The sequence below is a fragment of the Electrophorus electricus genome, chromosome 23, assembly GCF_013358815.1.
Source record: "Electrophorus electricus isolate fEleEle1 chromosome 23, fEleEle1.pri, whole genome shotgun sequence".
Classification (NCBI taxonomy): Eukaryota; Metazoa; Chordata; class Actinopteri; order Gymnotiformes; family Gymnotidae; genus Electrophorus; species Electrophorus electricus.
Window position 1 is genome coordinate 10,382,153 of NC_049557.1, and position 17,500 is coordinate 10,399,652.

Consider the following 17,500-nt stretch of genomic DNA (forward strand, 5'->3'; position numbering starts at 1 on the left):
GTATGTGAGACACCAGGCCCTGTACATGTTTACTGCAGTACCAAACACTGTTCTGGTTTCTTTTACTCTGCTCAGTCAGATTGATCCAGGCTTATTCACACTTATTCATATCTACAATAGCTGCATTACTCTACTATGTAGCACAGCACACACAGTCTTTTTAATCCAGCTTTGTCTGTGAATCAGAACTCTTCCCGTTGAGCTCTGCCTCCTCTCATGGGGCTGCCCTTCTGCCCTTCTGCCCTCCTGGCCTTCTGCCCTCCTGCCCTCATGCGCTTGCAACTGTTTACCACACTTGCCCTTGGCAGGTTGCAGCTGGTTACAGCTGGTTTGTCATGACTGGGTTTATCTGAGTAGCTTCACAAACAAAATCAGTTTAACTGAAATGATCAGCAGTGCAGGTACAAAAATGGAGAAGCCTGTGACCCTGGCAGGCTGACGCCCCACCATCATCTGTGCAGGGCCCAGGCAGGCTGGCAGGCTGACGCCCCACCATCATCTGTGCAGGACCCAGGCAGGCTGGCGGGCTGACGCCCCACCATCGTCTGAGGTTCAGGCTTTGGTGTTTCCTTGGGCCTAGGAGTGGCGTTCACCCTGCACACTGCTGTTCTCACACCCAGTGTCCCCACAGCCATGGTGTGCTCCATATAAAACCGAAGATGCACTAAATCCGGTGGCAGATCACTAATGCATCACTAAGTACCACAGCCAATCAAGAGGCTTGAGAAACTGATATCCAAGCATATTACTGTTTTTTCCAGTTTTGTGGAACAATAGAGTAAATGCAGAAACCCAAGAGGGAATGCAGGTGTGTGTGTGTGTGTGTGTGTGTGTGTGTGTGTGTGTGTGTGTGTGTGTGTGTGTGTGTGTGTGTGTGTGCATTAGATTCTGACGGTAGGGGATGTTTGAGATAGAGATTCCTGAGTAGCAGATCCAGTAATGAGCTCTCCGCTGTAGACGTTTTCATTAGAAGTGCAGTCTGGGAAACATACAACCCACTGGCACATGTGACTGAGTCCAAATTCAATGTCAAAATAGATTTGCTAAATTGGATTTGTATGGAGTAGAATCAGGAACAGGAACGTGTGCAGATCCCTGAGAGCAGAGAGCCCAGACAAGCAGTGGAATTACCGTCACCCGGAGAGAGCTCCCTGCACAGCCTGGCCCGATGTCCCAGCACAGCCTGGCCCGATATATATCAGCACAGCCTGGCCCGATATATATCAGCACAGCCTGGCCCGATGTTTCAGCAGCTCCAAACACAAGCTCAGGTCCACATCGACTTCGTGGAAGGTCACCTCTTTATAGTGATCTTCAGTTGCCATGGTAATAATAAATCTTTACCATAATGAATGAAGAAAAAATTAATCTAAACTTTCACCTTTTTTACTCAGTGACGAATCATCTCTCTAAAGTCCCAGATTATTCCAGACATGCTTTAACTCTGACCCTGCATGGGAGTTCACAACTGCTTTGCGTTGGTCTTTTTTGGTGACCCTAGTGCCGCTTAAAATGAATTAGTAACGAATGAATGTTTTGTGATGTTTTCACCTAGTCACAGTAAAGAACTCCAGTCCTGTTGTCACTGAGAGGGGCTTGTTTGCAGATTAACACGACTTGGTTAGGGGCTGCTTCCGCCTAAAGTGCTAATATATCCATCACCGAATGAAACCGTGTAGGAAGCCGTTAGCGTGCTAATGACCGAGAAGTCGTCCGTGTGCTGCTCACCTGGACTCTGCTGTCCTCTGTGCTGTGGTGGTGGGACATGTTCTCAGCCTCACGTTTTTGGGAGGTTATTAGTTCGTGTGTTGAACAGGTGGGTTGGAGGAGACAGTCATGATTTCAGAAATCTTGTTGTTTTTGATTTTGTTTACTCGGGGTCAAATTTCAAAATCACCGTAGCACAACGATCATTGTACGATGTCAGAGATGAACGAACACTCTCTTTAATATGTAAAATGATTTTAACAGTGTGATACCTTTGGGAAACACAGACCTAATTAGATTTTATTCTTTAATGCCCTTGATTTTGACTGAGTGTAAAGAGAGCAGGATACAGATAGGGTGTGGTGGAACCATGGGCTGGGGCGTCTGAGGTGAGGTTATAAGACTTTTATAAGCGTTTATGATCAGACTTTTATTAGCGGTTATGATCAGATCTTCCAGCAAAATTGCTTATACGTAGTAACGTGCACGATGTCACTTAACAGCATCACGTCTCTTTAGCGGGACGTTAGTACGTGTGTAAGAAAGAGTCTTACTTGGGTTTGTATGTGTGTCCAGGGTCTGTGTTACACATGAAACCCATCCCTCACCAGAAAAAATGTTAGTAATACCTTCAGACACCTGAGAGGCGTTCGTACTTTGTTTTTAATTGTTATATATTTCTTTCTTAAATACTGGTACTGATCCGTGCAGATCTTTGGGACGGGCAGTTGGCACGGAGTTGGCACTGCCATTTTGCTCTGCCTGTTATGTTCCTCGCTGTCTGCATGAATATGCATGAATGTGCATGAATATGCATGAATATGTGTCATACACGTGGAGGTGCTCACCAGTAAGCAAAGGGCCCATTCGTTTTGGTGTCAGACTTTAATGTGGGAGCTCCAAATATTTACAGAGGTCCTTAAAAGCTCTTGTGAGTGCAGCTACCACAGCAGTCTGGCAGATGCAGTAATCTTCCTGCCATGTTATGAGACGCCTGCTTCATTACACGGAGAAGCACAGACAGCAGACGCAATGTGGCTCAGTCCACCGCGGCGGTGGGGCTTGTGTGTGGATGGAACATTATAGGCCACAGTCATGTTAAAGCAAGCTGCTACAGACAGGAGCGACGGAGGGATAGAAAGAGGGAGGGGCAGAGAGAGAGGGAGGGAGGAAGGAGAACGAGATAGGGAGAGAAGGCGGGAGGGGAAGGGAGAGTGGAGGAGGGGCATAACAGGAGGTGGAGGATTGAAGGAGCCCCTGGATGCACTTGGTTGTCATGTGAGCAGGTGGTGTTGTGGAGAGCTACTGTTTGTTTACACCCCAGTTTGACGTGTGTGTATGGGCCGCGTGGATGCCACCGGGGCTGTGATTAAACGTCTCACGCGCTTTGGCCTTCGCCATTCTAACGGTGTGTTGGTTATTCCGAAGCTCTGCTCCTGGACTTCGAAGCCGTGTTGGTCTACAGAGACTGGTGTTACACTGGTGAACATGGTACCAGTTGATGAACTTTTTCTTTGTACCAAACAGAAAAAAACCTAATAAGATTAAAGATTAAAGACTCATAATCAAAGATTGTAATCCAGACAGCATTGCAGGCTTCTGATGTGTATGAATTCTGGAGGGATGTAATGACTGATTTCATATCTAGAAATATGTTCGCTTTCATCTTTAATGTGTAGTTTTAATTTGACTTGACTTGTGTCTGCATACATGAGTAGTTTAGCTCCAGTCATGTTTACATCATGCGTGTTTGGCGTTGGGTGCCTCAGCTCTGGGGATTACAGGGGGCCTCCGTGCAGAGGATCGGCTTCCGAATAAATGCATGTGAACTGTGAGGCGTGTGTATAACCAGAACATTGCGTCCTGGGCTCACTTGCTATTAATAACAACAATGACGACGGAAAATGATTCCCTTTAAAGTCTTGGTAACGGAAGCTTTGTTTTATTATGGAAATCTAATATCTTTCATCTGTGCAAAGTGGAAAAAACATCACAAAAGGATTTTGAAAGTGAAAATCATTGTTATACATTGTCATTCTTAAAATAATTTCAGCACTTTCAGTGGAATCTTGTTTTGTCTTGTTTGTGGCTTTTGTTGTTGTTGTTTTGGTGTTTTCCTGCACTAGTTCAGACGTTTCTACGGCAACACTTTGAAGCACTTTGGCTCTGTGTTGCTGTACGCCTCCCTCTGTGTATATGACGACAGAGTGTTAGACCTGCTTCCTTTCACCCGACATGTGTGTAGCAGGTGCAGATACCACGCCCCTAACCCTCCTGTGTTGTGTGTTCAGATGTAGGTGCCACGCCCCTAACCCTCCTGTGTTGTGTGTGTGTTCAGGTATAGGTGTCATGCCCCTAACCCTCCTGTGTTGTGTGTGTGTTCAGGTATAGGTGTCATGCCCCTAACCCTCCTGTGTTGTGTGTTCAGATGTAGGTGCCACGCCCATAACCCTCCTGTGTTGTGTGTGTGTTCAGGTGTAGATGTCATGCCCCTAACCCTCCTGTGTTGTGTGTTCAGATGTAGGTGTCACGCCCCTAACCCTCCTGTGTTGTGTGTCCAGGTGTAGGAGCCACGCCCCTAACTCCCCTGTGTTGTGTGTCCAGGTGTAGGTGTCACGCCCCTAACCCTCCTGTGTTGTGTGTGTGTGTTCAGGTATAGGTGTCATGCCCCTAACCCTCCTGTGTTGTGTGTTCAGGTGTAGGTGCCACGCCCCTAACCCTCCTGTGTTGTGTGTTCAGGTGTAGGTGCCACGCCCCTAACCCTCCTGTATTGTGTTCAGGTGTAGGTGTCATGCCCCTAACCCTCCTGTGTTGTGTGTCCAGGTGTAGGTGCCACGCCCCTAACCCTCCTGTGTTGTGTGTGTGTTCAGGTATAGGTGTCATGCCCTTAACCCTCCTGTGTTGTGTGTTCAGGTGTAGGTGCCACGCCCCTAACCCTCCTGTATTGTGTGTTCAGGTGTAGGAGCCACGCCCCTAACCCTCCTGTATTGTGTGTTCAGGTGTAGGAGCCACGCCCCTAACCCTCCTGTGTTGTGTGTTCAGGTGTGTGCGGATGCCAGCAGGCTGAGCCATGCTTGGTCGCGGTCTTCGCTGTCCGCCGGCGGCGCTCAGCTCCCTCAGATAGCCATGAACAGTTGCAAGTACAATGGAGGCGTGGTGAGACCACTGAGCCACCTGGGCACGTCCCGGAGGAACCTGGCAGATCTGGACTCGGAGACACAACCTCTGCAGACGCTGCACACCTCCGGCCTCGAGGTGGTGGTGTCCAAGGGCAATGGAGACGACCCCGGCAAAACGTCCCGCGAGAGCCTGGTCCGTGAGGCGGGTTGCAGTGCCCCACACAAGAGGAACAAGGACATCGGCTACAAGCTCGGCCACCGGAGGGCACTCTTTGAGAAGCGCAAGCGCCTGAGCGACTACGCCTTGATCTTCGGGATGTTTGGCATTGTCGTTATGGTAACAGAGACTGAGCTCTCCTGGGGGGTTTATACAAAGGTAAGAAGCAGGGTGTCACCTGGACAGGAGGCGGTTACTGATGCTCTCTGTAGTTCTGACAGGTGCTGATGGGTTTGGATATAGCTGCAGGATTACAGAGTGATGAGACATCACCAATAGACCTGTAGACAGGCAGACATCACCAATAGACCTGTAGACAGGCAGACATCACCAATAGACCTGTAGACAGGCAGACATCACCAATAGACCTGTAGACAGGCAAACATCACCAAGCGAACTGTAGACAGGCAGACATCACCAAATGACGCATTTAATTCTCTCACTAAAGTGGCACAAATAGATTAGCTTTATGCAGCTAATCTACTCAGCTAATACAGGACCATCTGTATAAAAATCAATAAATTTTTTATTTTGTTTGTTTTATGTTTCTTGTGATGGACAGTTTTGTAGAATTTACAATACAATCCACCATTATACTGTAATAAAATTTTATTGTCTTGTTAATGGATCCCCCAAACCACACCCCCAAATAAAACCCCATGTCCCACTGCTTAACTTCATGCCCAAACCACGCCCCCAAACCACATTCTTTAACCATACCCCCAAATCAAACCCCATACAACACTCCTAAACCCCACCCCTTGAACTGTACCCTCCAAACCACACCCTGGACTACAGAACCAAGCCTGAGTCGTCCAGTGGCTGGGCTTCTCCGCGCAGGCCAACACTCCTCCCTCACTGATTCAGTGCAGGATGGGAGAACTATTCTTAATTATAGTCTCACTCAATTATTTAAGGGACGTTAACAAGCTCATCTGTGTTAAGAGCCAGATAAGCAAAGTGCCCTGGTCTGTCTTAGCCCTCGTAAGTCACCGGATATGACCACTGCTGACCACACACACACTGCAGAAGACTTCTTAAAGGGGTACCATTGAGACCTACTCGAAGGAAAAGTTTCAGTCACGCCATAATGTAATTTTAATGACAAAGAAAAATTCCTCCCTAAAAAGTTTTCTTTAAGGAAGTAAAATGATGACAGCTTTTCCCTTCTCCTTTTCTGGGCTCACAGTTACACACTGAACAAACTTGGGAACATCTGGAATGCCTGACATCTCTGGCATGTGCTATAGGTGACCCTGGTCATTGGTGCTGTGTATGGTCTTGAGGGTGGTGGATACAGACTGCACAGCGTGTGCTAGGATACCAACACAGCCAGGCCGCTACACTGGCATTCATGACAGCAGAAGGCAGACAGAGGCTACCGTGTGTGCGCTGAGCCTGTTCTCACCATGCGCAGAAAGGAGCCAACTGATACCTATGGAAAATGTAGTTACACTTATATAATATTCATTCATTTTAGGCTACCTATTAAGTTCATTAATCATGTAAACTCGACAGTCAGGTGCCATATAATGTTCAGAATTGTTTGTACTTTTTATTCTAATAAGTTGTTACATCTGTGAATTATATGGGCAGTGCATGATATCCCAAAATGCATTCATGACAAATGAAAGCACAAATACTGGCTACATCAGCGTGTAACAATGTGTAGCAATGCCACGGTGTGTAACAGTGCTGTAATGAAGCCCATGTCAGCGTGTAGCAATGTGTAGCAATGCCACGGTGTGTAACAGTGCTGTAATGAAGCCCATGTCAGCGTGTAACAATGTGTAGCAATGCCACGGTGTGTAACAGTGCTGTAATGAAGCCCATGTCAGCGTGTAACAATGTGTAGCAATGCCACAGTGTGTAACAGTGCTGTAATGAAGCCCACATCAGTGTGTAACAGTGCCACAGTGTGTAACAGTGCTGTAATGAAGCCCACGTCAGTGTGTAACAGTGCCACAGTGTGTAACAGTGCTGTAATGAAGCCCATGTCAGTGTGTAACAGTGCCACAGTGTGTAACAGTGCTGTAATGAAGCCCATGTCAGTGTGTAACAGTGCCACAGTGTGTAACAGTCCTGTAATGAAGCCCACGTCAGTGTATAACAGTGCCACAGTGTGTAACAGTGCTGTAATGAAGCCCACATTCCTGTGATGCTCAGGTTCGCTACAGTCGTAGGTAACAACTAGAACATAAAGGCAGGCTGAGTGTTCCTGTTGTTGTTCATTAAGCACAGTGTGGATGCACTAACGTGCCTGTCTTGTGTCTCTTACAGGAGTCCTCATATTCATTTGCACTGAAATGCCTCATCAGCCTTTCCACTCTCATTCTGCTTGGTCTGATTATTATGTATCACGCACGAGAAATCCAGGTGAGTGTCCGGCTCCGCTCCGGCGGGAATCTGAGCGAGGGGCGCGGAGACGGAGAGGCCCGTAATAGATTACACTACTCCCTCTTCTGCCAAAGCCTAATGACTTGGAAGCATCACCAAAAAAAGAGAAGTGGCTATTGTACATCTCGATGTCTGCTGCGCGGTACCATTATCATTCCAGCAACCAGTTCAGTTTCCCTATAGAGAAAGCAGACTTTGATATATAATGCCATTGTATCTTGAACTAGAAGGAATTAGCTAATGGGTAATTGGAACCCCAGTCACAGGCACGTCGGTATTATGGCTGAGAAAGTCATTTATAAACAAATTCACTGAAGACATGGCGGAGCGTTGAGTTTAATTCCTGATTGTAAGCATTGTCAATTGACACAGAAAAAACGCTGCTTTTTTCTGAGGAAACTTAAAATATGTATATTGTTATGGCCCTCAGATCCATGAGTTGAAGGTTTAGAGTTAATCTACTTTTTTCTTTTCAAAGTTTAGTTCAACTCACTTTGCTGTACACGACAGCTTTCTCACTTGTCAAATCTCACACTGCTCTCCCCAAAACGGCACTCTCAGCCATGGACAGATTCTCCTGGTGCACACTTCGAACAGCTCACTGCACTCCTGTGTCTGACTCAGAGGTTTTAGTGTTAAGCCGAGATTGGATGCCTGAAGCTCTGCTAACCGACCTGCAGGTCGGGGTTTTTGGTTAGTACAGTATTTATTCACCAATGTGCAGTAGAACTAAAATCTTTAATCTTCTGCACAGACTCTTAAGCGTTTTGGCTTCTGATGTAATTGCTGTTCTTACACTTGCATTACATGCTGGGAAAATCTGTTGCCTTGAAGTCTTGGTTCATGGTTGAACCTCTGGACACATCAGTGCACAACAGACCTTATGGTCGTATGGTGTCGTTAGCCTATACGTACCAGTCCGAAGGGTAAATGATTTTGGACAAATCACTTACGTAAGTTGCTCTGGTTAGTGTCTGGACAGCGTCTGCCAAGCGCTGTAAATGTAAAATACTGTGTGCACATTTTCTAAGTCTCTGGGGACAAGAAGCGTCTGCTAGATGAATGGAGATGTATGGGGATGGATGGAGATATATGGAGATGAATGGAGATGGATGGAGATGGATGGAGATGTACGGAGATGGAGAGATGTATGGGGATGGATGGGGATGGATGGAGATATATGGAGATGAATGGAGATGGATGGAGATGTACAGAGATGGACAGAGATGTACGGGGATGGACGGAGATGAATGGAGATGGATGGAGATGGATGGAGATATACGGAGATGGATAGAGATGTATGGGGATGGATGGAGATATATGGAGATGGATGGAGATGTACAGAGATGGATGGAGATGGATAGAGATGTATGGGGATGGATGGAGGTCTGCTGGAGGTGTACAGTGAGTCTGTGTCCCTCTGCAGCTCTTCATGGTGGACAATGGCGCGGACGACTGGCGGATAGCCATGACGTACGAGCGCATTCTGTTCATCGTCCTGGAGCTGCTGGTGTGCGCCATCCACCCCATCCCGGGACAGTACGTCTTCACGTGGACGGCGCGTCTGGCCTTCACCTACGCGCCGTCCGTGGCGGACGCTGACGTGGACATCATCCTGTCCATCCCCATGTTCCTGCGCCTCTACCTGATCGGCCGCGTCATGCTCCTCCACAGCAAGCTGTTCACGGACGCGTCGTCGCGGAGCATCGGCGCCCTCAACAAGATCAACTTCAACACGCGCTTCGTCATGAAGACGCTCATGACCATCTGCCCCGGCACGGTGCTGCTCGTCTTCAGCATCTCGTCCTGGATCATCGCCGCCTGGACCGTACGCGTGTGCGAAAGGTGAGGATGTGGCACAGGCGGAGTTTGGGGCGGGGCACGGGCTGGGTTATGGGCGGGGTTTGGGGCGGGCCGCGGGCGGAGCCATGGCCCCGCCACCGTGTTGGCGTGGCCGGAAAAGGCGTGGACGCGTCTTGCTTTTTATTGTTTGGATTTTATTGTTCACATTGTTCATTGTTGTGTTTTTTGCCCCTTCCCTGCTCCTCCCCCACATGGCTGCTGGATAGGGGTCCAAAGTGAGTCTGTGTGTTTGCTTTTTTCATCAGTGGATAAGTGGAAAGCCCTCCATTGGTCCATGACTCTGGGGTTTTCCCAGTCATGGAGACCCAGTATTCCGATCAACGATCCTGCATTCCTCCCCAGTGCACTGCATTGCTGACACGCTGGAGATCCCAAACTCTTGAACCAACGGAGTTGTCCCGCACGCTCAGGAACGCACAGTAGTTTGTTCCTGGTCTGTCTTAAAGCAGACCCAATGTTGTGCTAAACCCCACGTTGCACATTCCTGTGAGGATTTTGGGATTTTCACGTATTTGACTGACCCATGTGTGGACATGGTTGGCTTTGAATTCATTGTATCATGTTGGTGTTTTGTTTTTTTTTCCTCAAATCCCTTTTAAAAAAACAACAAACTGTTTGACCTTTGAGCTCGCTGACTTGCTCTTCTGGCTGGGGACATACATTTGGTCCATGTATGGGGAAGGGGAAGTGTTGGGAGGGTGCTGTGTCTAGCCACACCCCTCGGTGAAAGAGAACCAATCAGGACAGCCTAAACTCTTGGCTGCTATCCACAGACTTTCCTCTTCTCTTTTCCCCACATGCTGTCTCCGCCCACCATCTCATGCCATTCCCGTGTCGTTCGGCTTGCTGCTGTATTTGGGGGGTGTTTGCTGGCATGCGTCACGTCCCTCATGGACAGCCATGTTTCTCTCTACGCTGCCTTTTTTAAAAATTGCTTTTTCTATTGTGGTTTATCAGTTAATCAGAGAAGTTTGTAGGTTAAAAAATGGCTTTATGTTTTTAAAATGGCCTATGCGATGACATGGTTAATGCACCCCTAAAATATTACCCAGATCTAGCATGCTAGACCACAAAACAAATATGCTAAGCTAATATACACAAGCTAACCAAAATAACGTCCGCCATACGAGTGTCTGTTGGAGATCGGGAGATTTCCCAGGGAAATAAGGTTATAAGATGAATATAAAAGGATATAAGACATGTTTAAAAGTTTATAAGATGTACATAAAAGGGCAAACAGTCTCACATTAAACATCATGGAGATACTAACCTCTCAACTGTGGCTAACTCAGAATGGCTAGCTAAACTAGGTGAGAGACGGCTGGTCCTGGCGCTTGGCCAGGGGGCGGAGGGGTGGGGGGTAGCTGTGTCAGCACCTGCGGAGGCCCAGGGCATGACGGCACCGCTCTGGGGAAGGCAAATCTTCTGTCTGGGCCTTTAATCACGGGTCAGCAGGCCAGTACAGGCATCGTCTAATAGCACTCAGCTTAATGAGTCCTGCGTTAAATTCATGGGCAGAAAGGAAGATACTTGCTGATTGATTATTAGGCACATAAATGCACTGTACAGTACTGCACTGCCTTACACACACACACACACACACACACACACACACACACACACACGAGGGACACACACACACTCAGGGATATGAGCACAATCACACTGACATGCACACACTCACTCACACTCTCTCACACACACACACGCAGGGTCACGCACACACCATGCACACAAACACACACTCACACTGACATGCACACACTCAGACACACACCCCCACACACACACGCAGACACACACACTCACAGGGACATGAGCACAAACCACACACACTCACTCACACTCACACACAGTCGCTCATTCACACACGCACATACATATTCACACGGACATAAACAGACAGTCACACAGATATGCACACACATATGCACATGCATGCACACAATCACACATAATATCCAATTTTACAAATCTCAGAATGCTAATACTGTACACTGTCCATACCTGCACACACACGCACGTGGACACACACACAAACACACACACTCTCACATGCACACACACATACGCACATACACACACACACACACACCATGGTTATGCAGTACTTCAGTGAATTTTAAAATATTCAGATCCAATCTTAAATGCTGATTACTCCACACATCACCAGCAGGCATGTCGTCTGATTCAATATGTATTGTGTCCATTAAGGCAAAGTATAGTAAAATCATTTTAGCTTCAAACTTTTAAAATGAGAACTTTATAGTGTGTATCTGTTAAACTCATTATCTTATGCTGTCTTTTCCAAACTTTTCAGTGGGCCTAACTCTTGTGTTGATAGTTGAGTTGGGAGTTGAGTTGAGTTGGCAGTTGAGTTGAGTTGAGTTGGGAGTTGAGTAGAGTTGGAAGTTCAGTAGAGTTGAGTTGAGTTGGAAGTTGAGGTGATAGCTGTTTGATTGGAATGCTGCCTGTGCAGTGTGTAATCTGATCTCATGCTGCCTGTGCAGTGTGTAATCTGATTTTATGCTGCCTGTGCAGTGTGTAATCTGATCTCATGCTGCCTGTGCAGTGTGTAATCTGATCTCATGCTGCCTGTGCAGTGTGTAATCTGATCTCATGCTGCCTGTGCAGTGTGTAATCTGATCTCATGCTGCCTGTGTATTCAGTTAGATTTCCAGCATGCTTTGCTCTTTAGTCTGCTTTATGCTTGTCTAATCGCCTGTGTTTCTCACAGTAGTTTTCCACTGTTTTTTTTTCATAAAGCTGACTAGCCCTAAACACAGAGACCTGCTGGGTGGACCCCCTTAACTCCCCCCCCCACCCCCAAAACTGTGCAGTGCGTTGGGACCACCTGCCCTGAGCCGGTGCACTAGAACGTTGTCTTCACTGTTCTCGACTGTCCTGCTTGGCCTTGGTTGCAAAAACATTTGATACTTATTGATACCAGGCCCTGGTGACCAGAACCCTTAAAATTTAATTGGGTTGGCCAGAAGCCTAATTAGGTTTTCATTCATAATTAGACATTTGTTTCTCACATACCAAGATTGTAAACAGGGTCAGATGTTCTGAATGCTCTAGTTTCACAGGTCAGAAATGCAAACATTTGAATGCTGAATTAGTGTTTTGAGGAATATCTTTGGAAAACACACACACACTCTTAGCCTGAGCTGATTTTGGTGTGAGAATGGAAACTTGTATGCAAGTCTTCTCTCTGCATTTGGCATTTGTGAATATACTCAAGTTGGCAACAGAGGAGTTCCCATATTTATCCAGTCTAATTAAGTGTGGCAGTAATTTGATATGTTAATGATATGTTAAAGATACGTTAATATTTATATGTACAGGGATCATTCTGAAGAAGCCTTGATAAGACAAATCTGCACAAATCTGTTCAATCCAATTACATCAATGGGATTTGTATATCTTACACAAAGCCACGTGATTGGCTATCTTAGTCTCAGCATCACACAGGAAGAGAATACCAGATGCTCCCAACCCCATGAGCCTGCAGTGGCTGATCATGTGATAATTATATAGTCCTTTAACCATACAGACAGTGGTTATATATGTGTACTATCCAAAAGGGGTAAACCAGATCACCTTTAATCACCTGCAACTTTTTTCCTTCTTTGGTGTCTCTGAGACAGTTCCAGCTGTCTCCCAGGTTACGCCTTCCCTTATTAACAAAACTGTTGCATTGTTTTGTCTCTGTCTTCTCAGATATCATGATAAACAGGAAGTCACGAGTAACTTTCTGGGGGCTATGTGGCTGATCTCCATAACGTTCCTGTCCATTGGCTATGGAGACATGGTGCCACACACCTACTGTGGGAAAGGGGTGTGTCTTCTGACAGGCATCATGGTGTGTGCACACTTCACACTGCACACATCACATGTCACACTGCACAGGTCTCTCTGCACACGTCACACTGCACAGGTCACTCTGCACACAACACAAACTGATAGCAGTAGCAAACCTGGTAACATTAGATGAGGCTACGTAAAAGCTACGTAATGCACGGAGAGAAAACATTCACAATGCCAGTATGAGTACATGTAACCGCTTAGCAAACATGATGTGTGATGTACAAGAACACATATACACAAATATATACGCAAATAAAACATATAAAACAGACTCATTCAGGCATATTGATGCTTTCCAATAGTGCTTGGGGACTGTACGGGATTGACAGAGTACGGGACTGACAGAGAACCCCTGTCTGTACGGGACTGACAGAGAACCCCAGTCTGTACGGGACTGACAGAGAACCCCTGTCTGTACGGGACTGACAGAGTATGGGACTGACAGAGAACCCCAGCCTGTACGGGACTGATAGAGAACCCCAGCCTGTACGGGACTGACAGAGAACCCCTGCCTGTACGGGACTGACAGAGAACCCCAGCCTGTACAGGACTGACAGAGAACCCCTGTCTGTACGGGACTGACAGAGAACCCCAGCCTGTACGGGACTGACTGGTGTGGGCTCCACTGCACTGACAAATGGAGCCTCATTTCACTTTTAAAGTTTAGATCTTCACAATGTATAAATTCTTTACAGGTTTTCAGAAAATGTGCAGGTTTGTTAGAGTTTGTTAGACTGTTAGTTCATTAGTTTGTTAAACTAACTGAGATATTCACTCTTTTGTCAGTTTTATTGTAATTTTTTGTATTCTGGGAATTCATGTCAGAATTATCATCAGTTGTAACATTAATCATTTTTTTAATTGTGCCATGCCTATGTTGTGCGTGTTGTGCGTGTGTTGTGCGTGTTGTGCGTGTGCTGTGCGTGTGCTGTGCGTGTGCTGTGCGTGTGCTGCGTGCTGTGCGTGTGTTGTGCGTGTGCTGTGCGTGTGCCGTGCGTGTGTTGTGTCTGTGTTGTGCGTGTGTTGTGCGTGTGCTGTGCGTGTGCCGTGTGCCGTGCGTGTTGTGTCTGTGTTGTGCGTATGTTGTGCGTGTGTTGTGCGTGTGCTGTGTGTGTGCCATGTGCCGTGCGTGTGTTGTGCATGTGTTGTCCGTGTGCTGTGCATGTGCTGTGCGTGTGTTGTGCGTGTGCTGTGCATGTGCCGTGTGCCGTGCGTGTGTTGTGTCTGTGTTGTGCGTGTGTTGTGCGTGTGTTGTGCGTGTGCTGTGTGTGTGCCATGTGCCGTGCGTGTGCCGTGCGTGTGTTGTGTCTGTGTTGTGCGTGTGTTGTGCGTGTGCTGCATGTGTGCCGTGTGCCGTGCGTGTGTTGTGTCTGTGTTGTGCGTGTGTTGTGTGTGTGGCGTGTGCCGTGCGTATGCATCATGTGTGTTGCGTGTGCGGTGTGTGTGCTGTCTGTTTCAGGGAGCTGGCTGTACTGCGCTGGTGGTTGCGGTGGTGGCCAGGAAGCTGGAGTTGACCAAGGCAGAGAAACATGTTCATAACTTTATGATGGACACTCAGCTCTGCAAAAGAGTAAGCAAAGCACAGAGTCCCTCCTGTCATGAGACAGTGCGCATGTCCCCGTGGAGCAGGGAGAGTTCAGACCCCTCAGACTCCCACCGTACAGCCTAATGTTCAAGATGAGAGAACTGAGATTAATCTAAGTCACTACCGCTGTTTTATCATAGTGGATATGTTCACCAGTGGGGTTTATTAGAATGCAAGTGTGATATTTGATATTTGGAGATACCAGGAATCTCCAAACATGACTGGTGTTTGAGAAAAATAATTACACTGGAGTCTGAGTTACATAATTACACTGGAGTCTGAGTTAAATAATTACACTGGAGTCTGAATGATATAATTACACTGGAGTCTGAGTTATATAATTACACTGGAGTCTGAATGATATAATTACACTGGAGTCTGAGTTATATAATTACACTGGAGTCTGAATGATATAATTACACTGGAGTCTGAGTTATATAATTACACTGGAGTCTGAATGATATAATTACACTGGAGTCTGAATTATATAATTACACTGGAGTCTGAATGATATAATTACACTGGAGTCTGAGTTATATAATTACACTGGAGTCTGAATGATATAATTACACTGGAGTCTGAGTTATATAATTACACTGGTGTTTTCTCTCTCCGGCCGGCAGGTGAAGAACACAGCTGCTAACGTACTCAGGGAAACGTGGCTAATTTACAAACACACCAAACTAGTGAAGAAGGTCGATCACGCCAAGGTCCGAAAACATCAGCGCAAGTTTCTGCAGGCGATTCACCAGTGAGTACAACAGCGCACCCCCCCCCCGTCTCCTCCAGTCCAGCTACTGGGTCAGAAGAATGGCATTACACTGCTCACTAGAGAACATGGGTCCAGGACTGTGCCCGAGGAAGCTTATTGTAAGAAAGTGTTTGTATAAGTCAAACCAGGCATCATGCTGAGGTTATAAATCCAAAACCTTTGCAACATTTTTAAAAACAAACAAACAAAAAAACACCCAAATTGCTGAACTTACGATGACCTGTTGTCTGGAAAAGAACAGCCTTCTGGCATTCTGATGAAGGCGTTTAGGTAGACATATTGATGGATGTTGGGGTGGAGATGTGTGGACTGTCAGTGAGAGAGTAATAATCAGGATTACTCCGTCTGGACCCCACCCTCCTCCACCTGCTCCACCAGCTCTGTTCCTCCACTGCTCTGGAGGCCAGAACTCTCTGTGGGTTCTGTACTTTATCTTGGAAAGCTCTCCAGTGCTGAGAGGGGCGGTAAGTTGAAGGAAATGCATTAAGAGCTCTGTCTTCACACCCACACATTGACCCAGGACCACCACAGCCAGGTGGGTACTCAGTGGCTCCACTCGCCATTGACCCACTTCCTGTCATTACTGGCTGTTTCCTGTTTCCTAGTCCAAGCCCGAGAGAGGTTCTGAAATTAGACACAGCTAAAGGGCACTTGGAAATACATCTGGATTTCTCCAAACCTCACTCTATTACTGCAGGGTCATTTTCATTTTGATAATTCAAATAACCTTTAATTCGAATAATCTTACTCAAATTTGTCTAAAATAAGTTGCTAATTTGCTAATTAAAAGTAAGTTAGTAAAAAGGACTAATATGTTTATCCTTGACACTCTGATGATACATGTATGCATTTCAGTTTATATATCATTATTTAAATTGTATTTCCTAGCAGGAACCACAGATAAAAGACCGTTTAAATAAACTCCAGATGTTCTGGTCTGCCCATGTTCTCAGAGCATGCGCTCAGTTCCTGGATGGTCGGCTATAAAACATTTTTATCTGGAAGGTTCCTCATTCCAACCGAATCAAAGACATGGAGGTTTCCCCTTCCTGTGTTGTAATGTTGGTCTTTTAGGCCATCAGGCCGTGTCTGCTTGTGTATATGAGCACTTTTCTATAACTCAACGCATAATTGATTGCAGCCATCAAGTAATTTTTCAAAACATGGACATATCAATTTAATAATAATAAAGAATATGATTTTACCATTAACGAGAGGCAGTGAGGTACAGTCTCTGTCATTTGAAACATTGGACATGCCTTATGTGAGATTATATGACTCTCTGAAATCATGGTTTCCTATTCAGAATCTGGTCTGGTGCCGAAGTTTCACCCCAACCTTAAGTTGCATTATTGGAGGCAGAGCTCTTACTGTACATGAACGTACTAAGTGTAGGCATGTTTAAGATGTGTAGAGAGACAAGTTTGTGTGTGCGTGGTGTGAGGTATGCAGTGCGTGTTTGCGTGCGTGCAGGCGTGTGTGTGTGGGTGTGTGTGTGTGTGTGTGTGCGCGTGTGCAGTGGTTGGTGTGCAGTGTGCGCAATTTGAGGTTTTTAAAACTGTGTTGTATGTTTCGTCTGTTTTGTCCTAAATCTCTGCAGAGCTCAGAAGTAAGTCGTGTTTTATATTTCCTTCCCATCAGCACCTTTGAGTCTTTTTTGAGTCTTTCTTTGAATCTTATCTATCAATATCAAACCAACATGAGAATGTTTGAAGCTGGATGCTGAATTCAAATGCTGGTTCTTCACTGAAGTTCTAAAATTGAGCAGTTCTATACACCTATTAGGCCAAAGCATGAAAACCCAACTAAAGAAAAAACAGAACCATCTCAGCTTCAAATTGATTTGCCTGTCCGGCACCCAGGGTCCATCCCCACCATCTCCGCCGGACCTCCACTGGAGTCTGCACCGAGCACCCAGATCCCCCGCACACCTGGGGTCCGTCTCGCTAGCGTCACACCTGCACCACGGG

General features: G+C 46.4%; 1 protein-coding gene across 5 annotated transcripts in view; it reads left to right on the top strand.

Annotated features, from left to right (window-relative positions):
• Positions 1–17,500, top strand: part of kcnn1b (potassium intermediate/small conductance calcium-activated channel, subfamily N, member 1b) — a 27,574-nt gene that overhangs the window by 4,151 nt on the left and 5,923 nt on the right. Inside the window, exons 1-9 of one of the 5 annotated variants that reach the window (XM_035522160.1) lie at positions 3,064–3,115; positions 4,750–5,202; positions 7,324–7,419; positions 8,867–9,285; positions 9,510–9,518; positions 13,027–13,168; positions 14,633–14,743; positions 15,382–15,509; positions 17,131–17,139. In XM_035522160.1, coding sequence (XP_035378053.1) covers positions 4,834–5,202; positions 7,324–7,419; positions 8,867–9,285; positions 9,510–9,518; positions 13,027–13,168; positions 14,633–14,743; positions 15,382–15,509; positions 17,131–17,139 — 1,283 coding nt within the window. In that variant the 5' untranslated portion in view covers positions 3,064–3,115; positions 4,750–4,833. Of the gene's footprint in view, positions 1–3,063; positions 3,116–4,749; positions 5,203–7,323; positions 7,420–8,866; positions 9,286–9,509; positions 9,519–13,026; positions 13,169–14,632; positions 14,744–15,381; positions 15,510–17,130; positions 17,140–17,500 lie in introns of those variants that run through there. The other 4 variants (XM_035522156.1, XM_035522158.1, XM_035522157.1 and 1 more) reach the window with 4 other exon arrangements.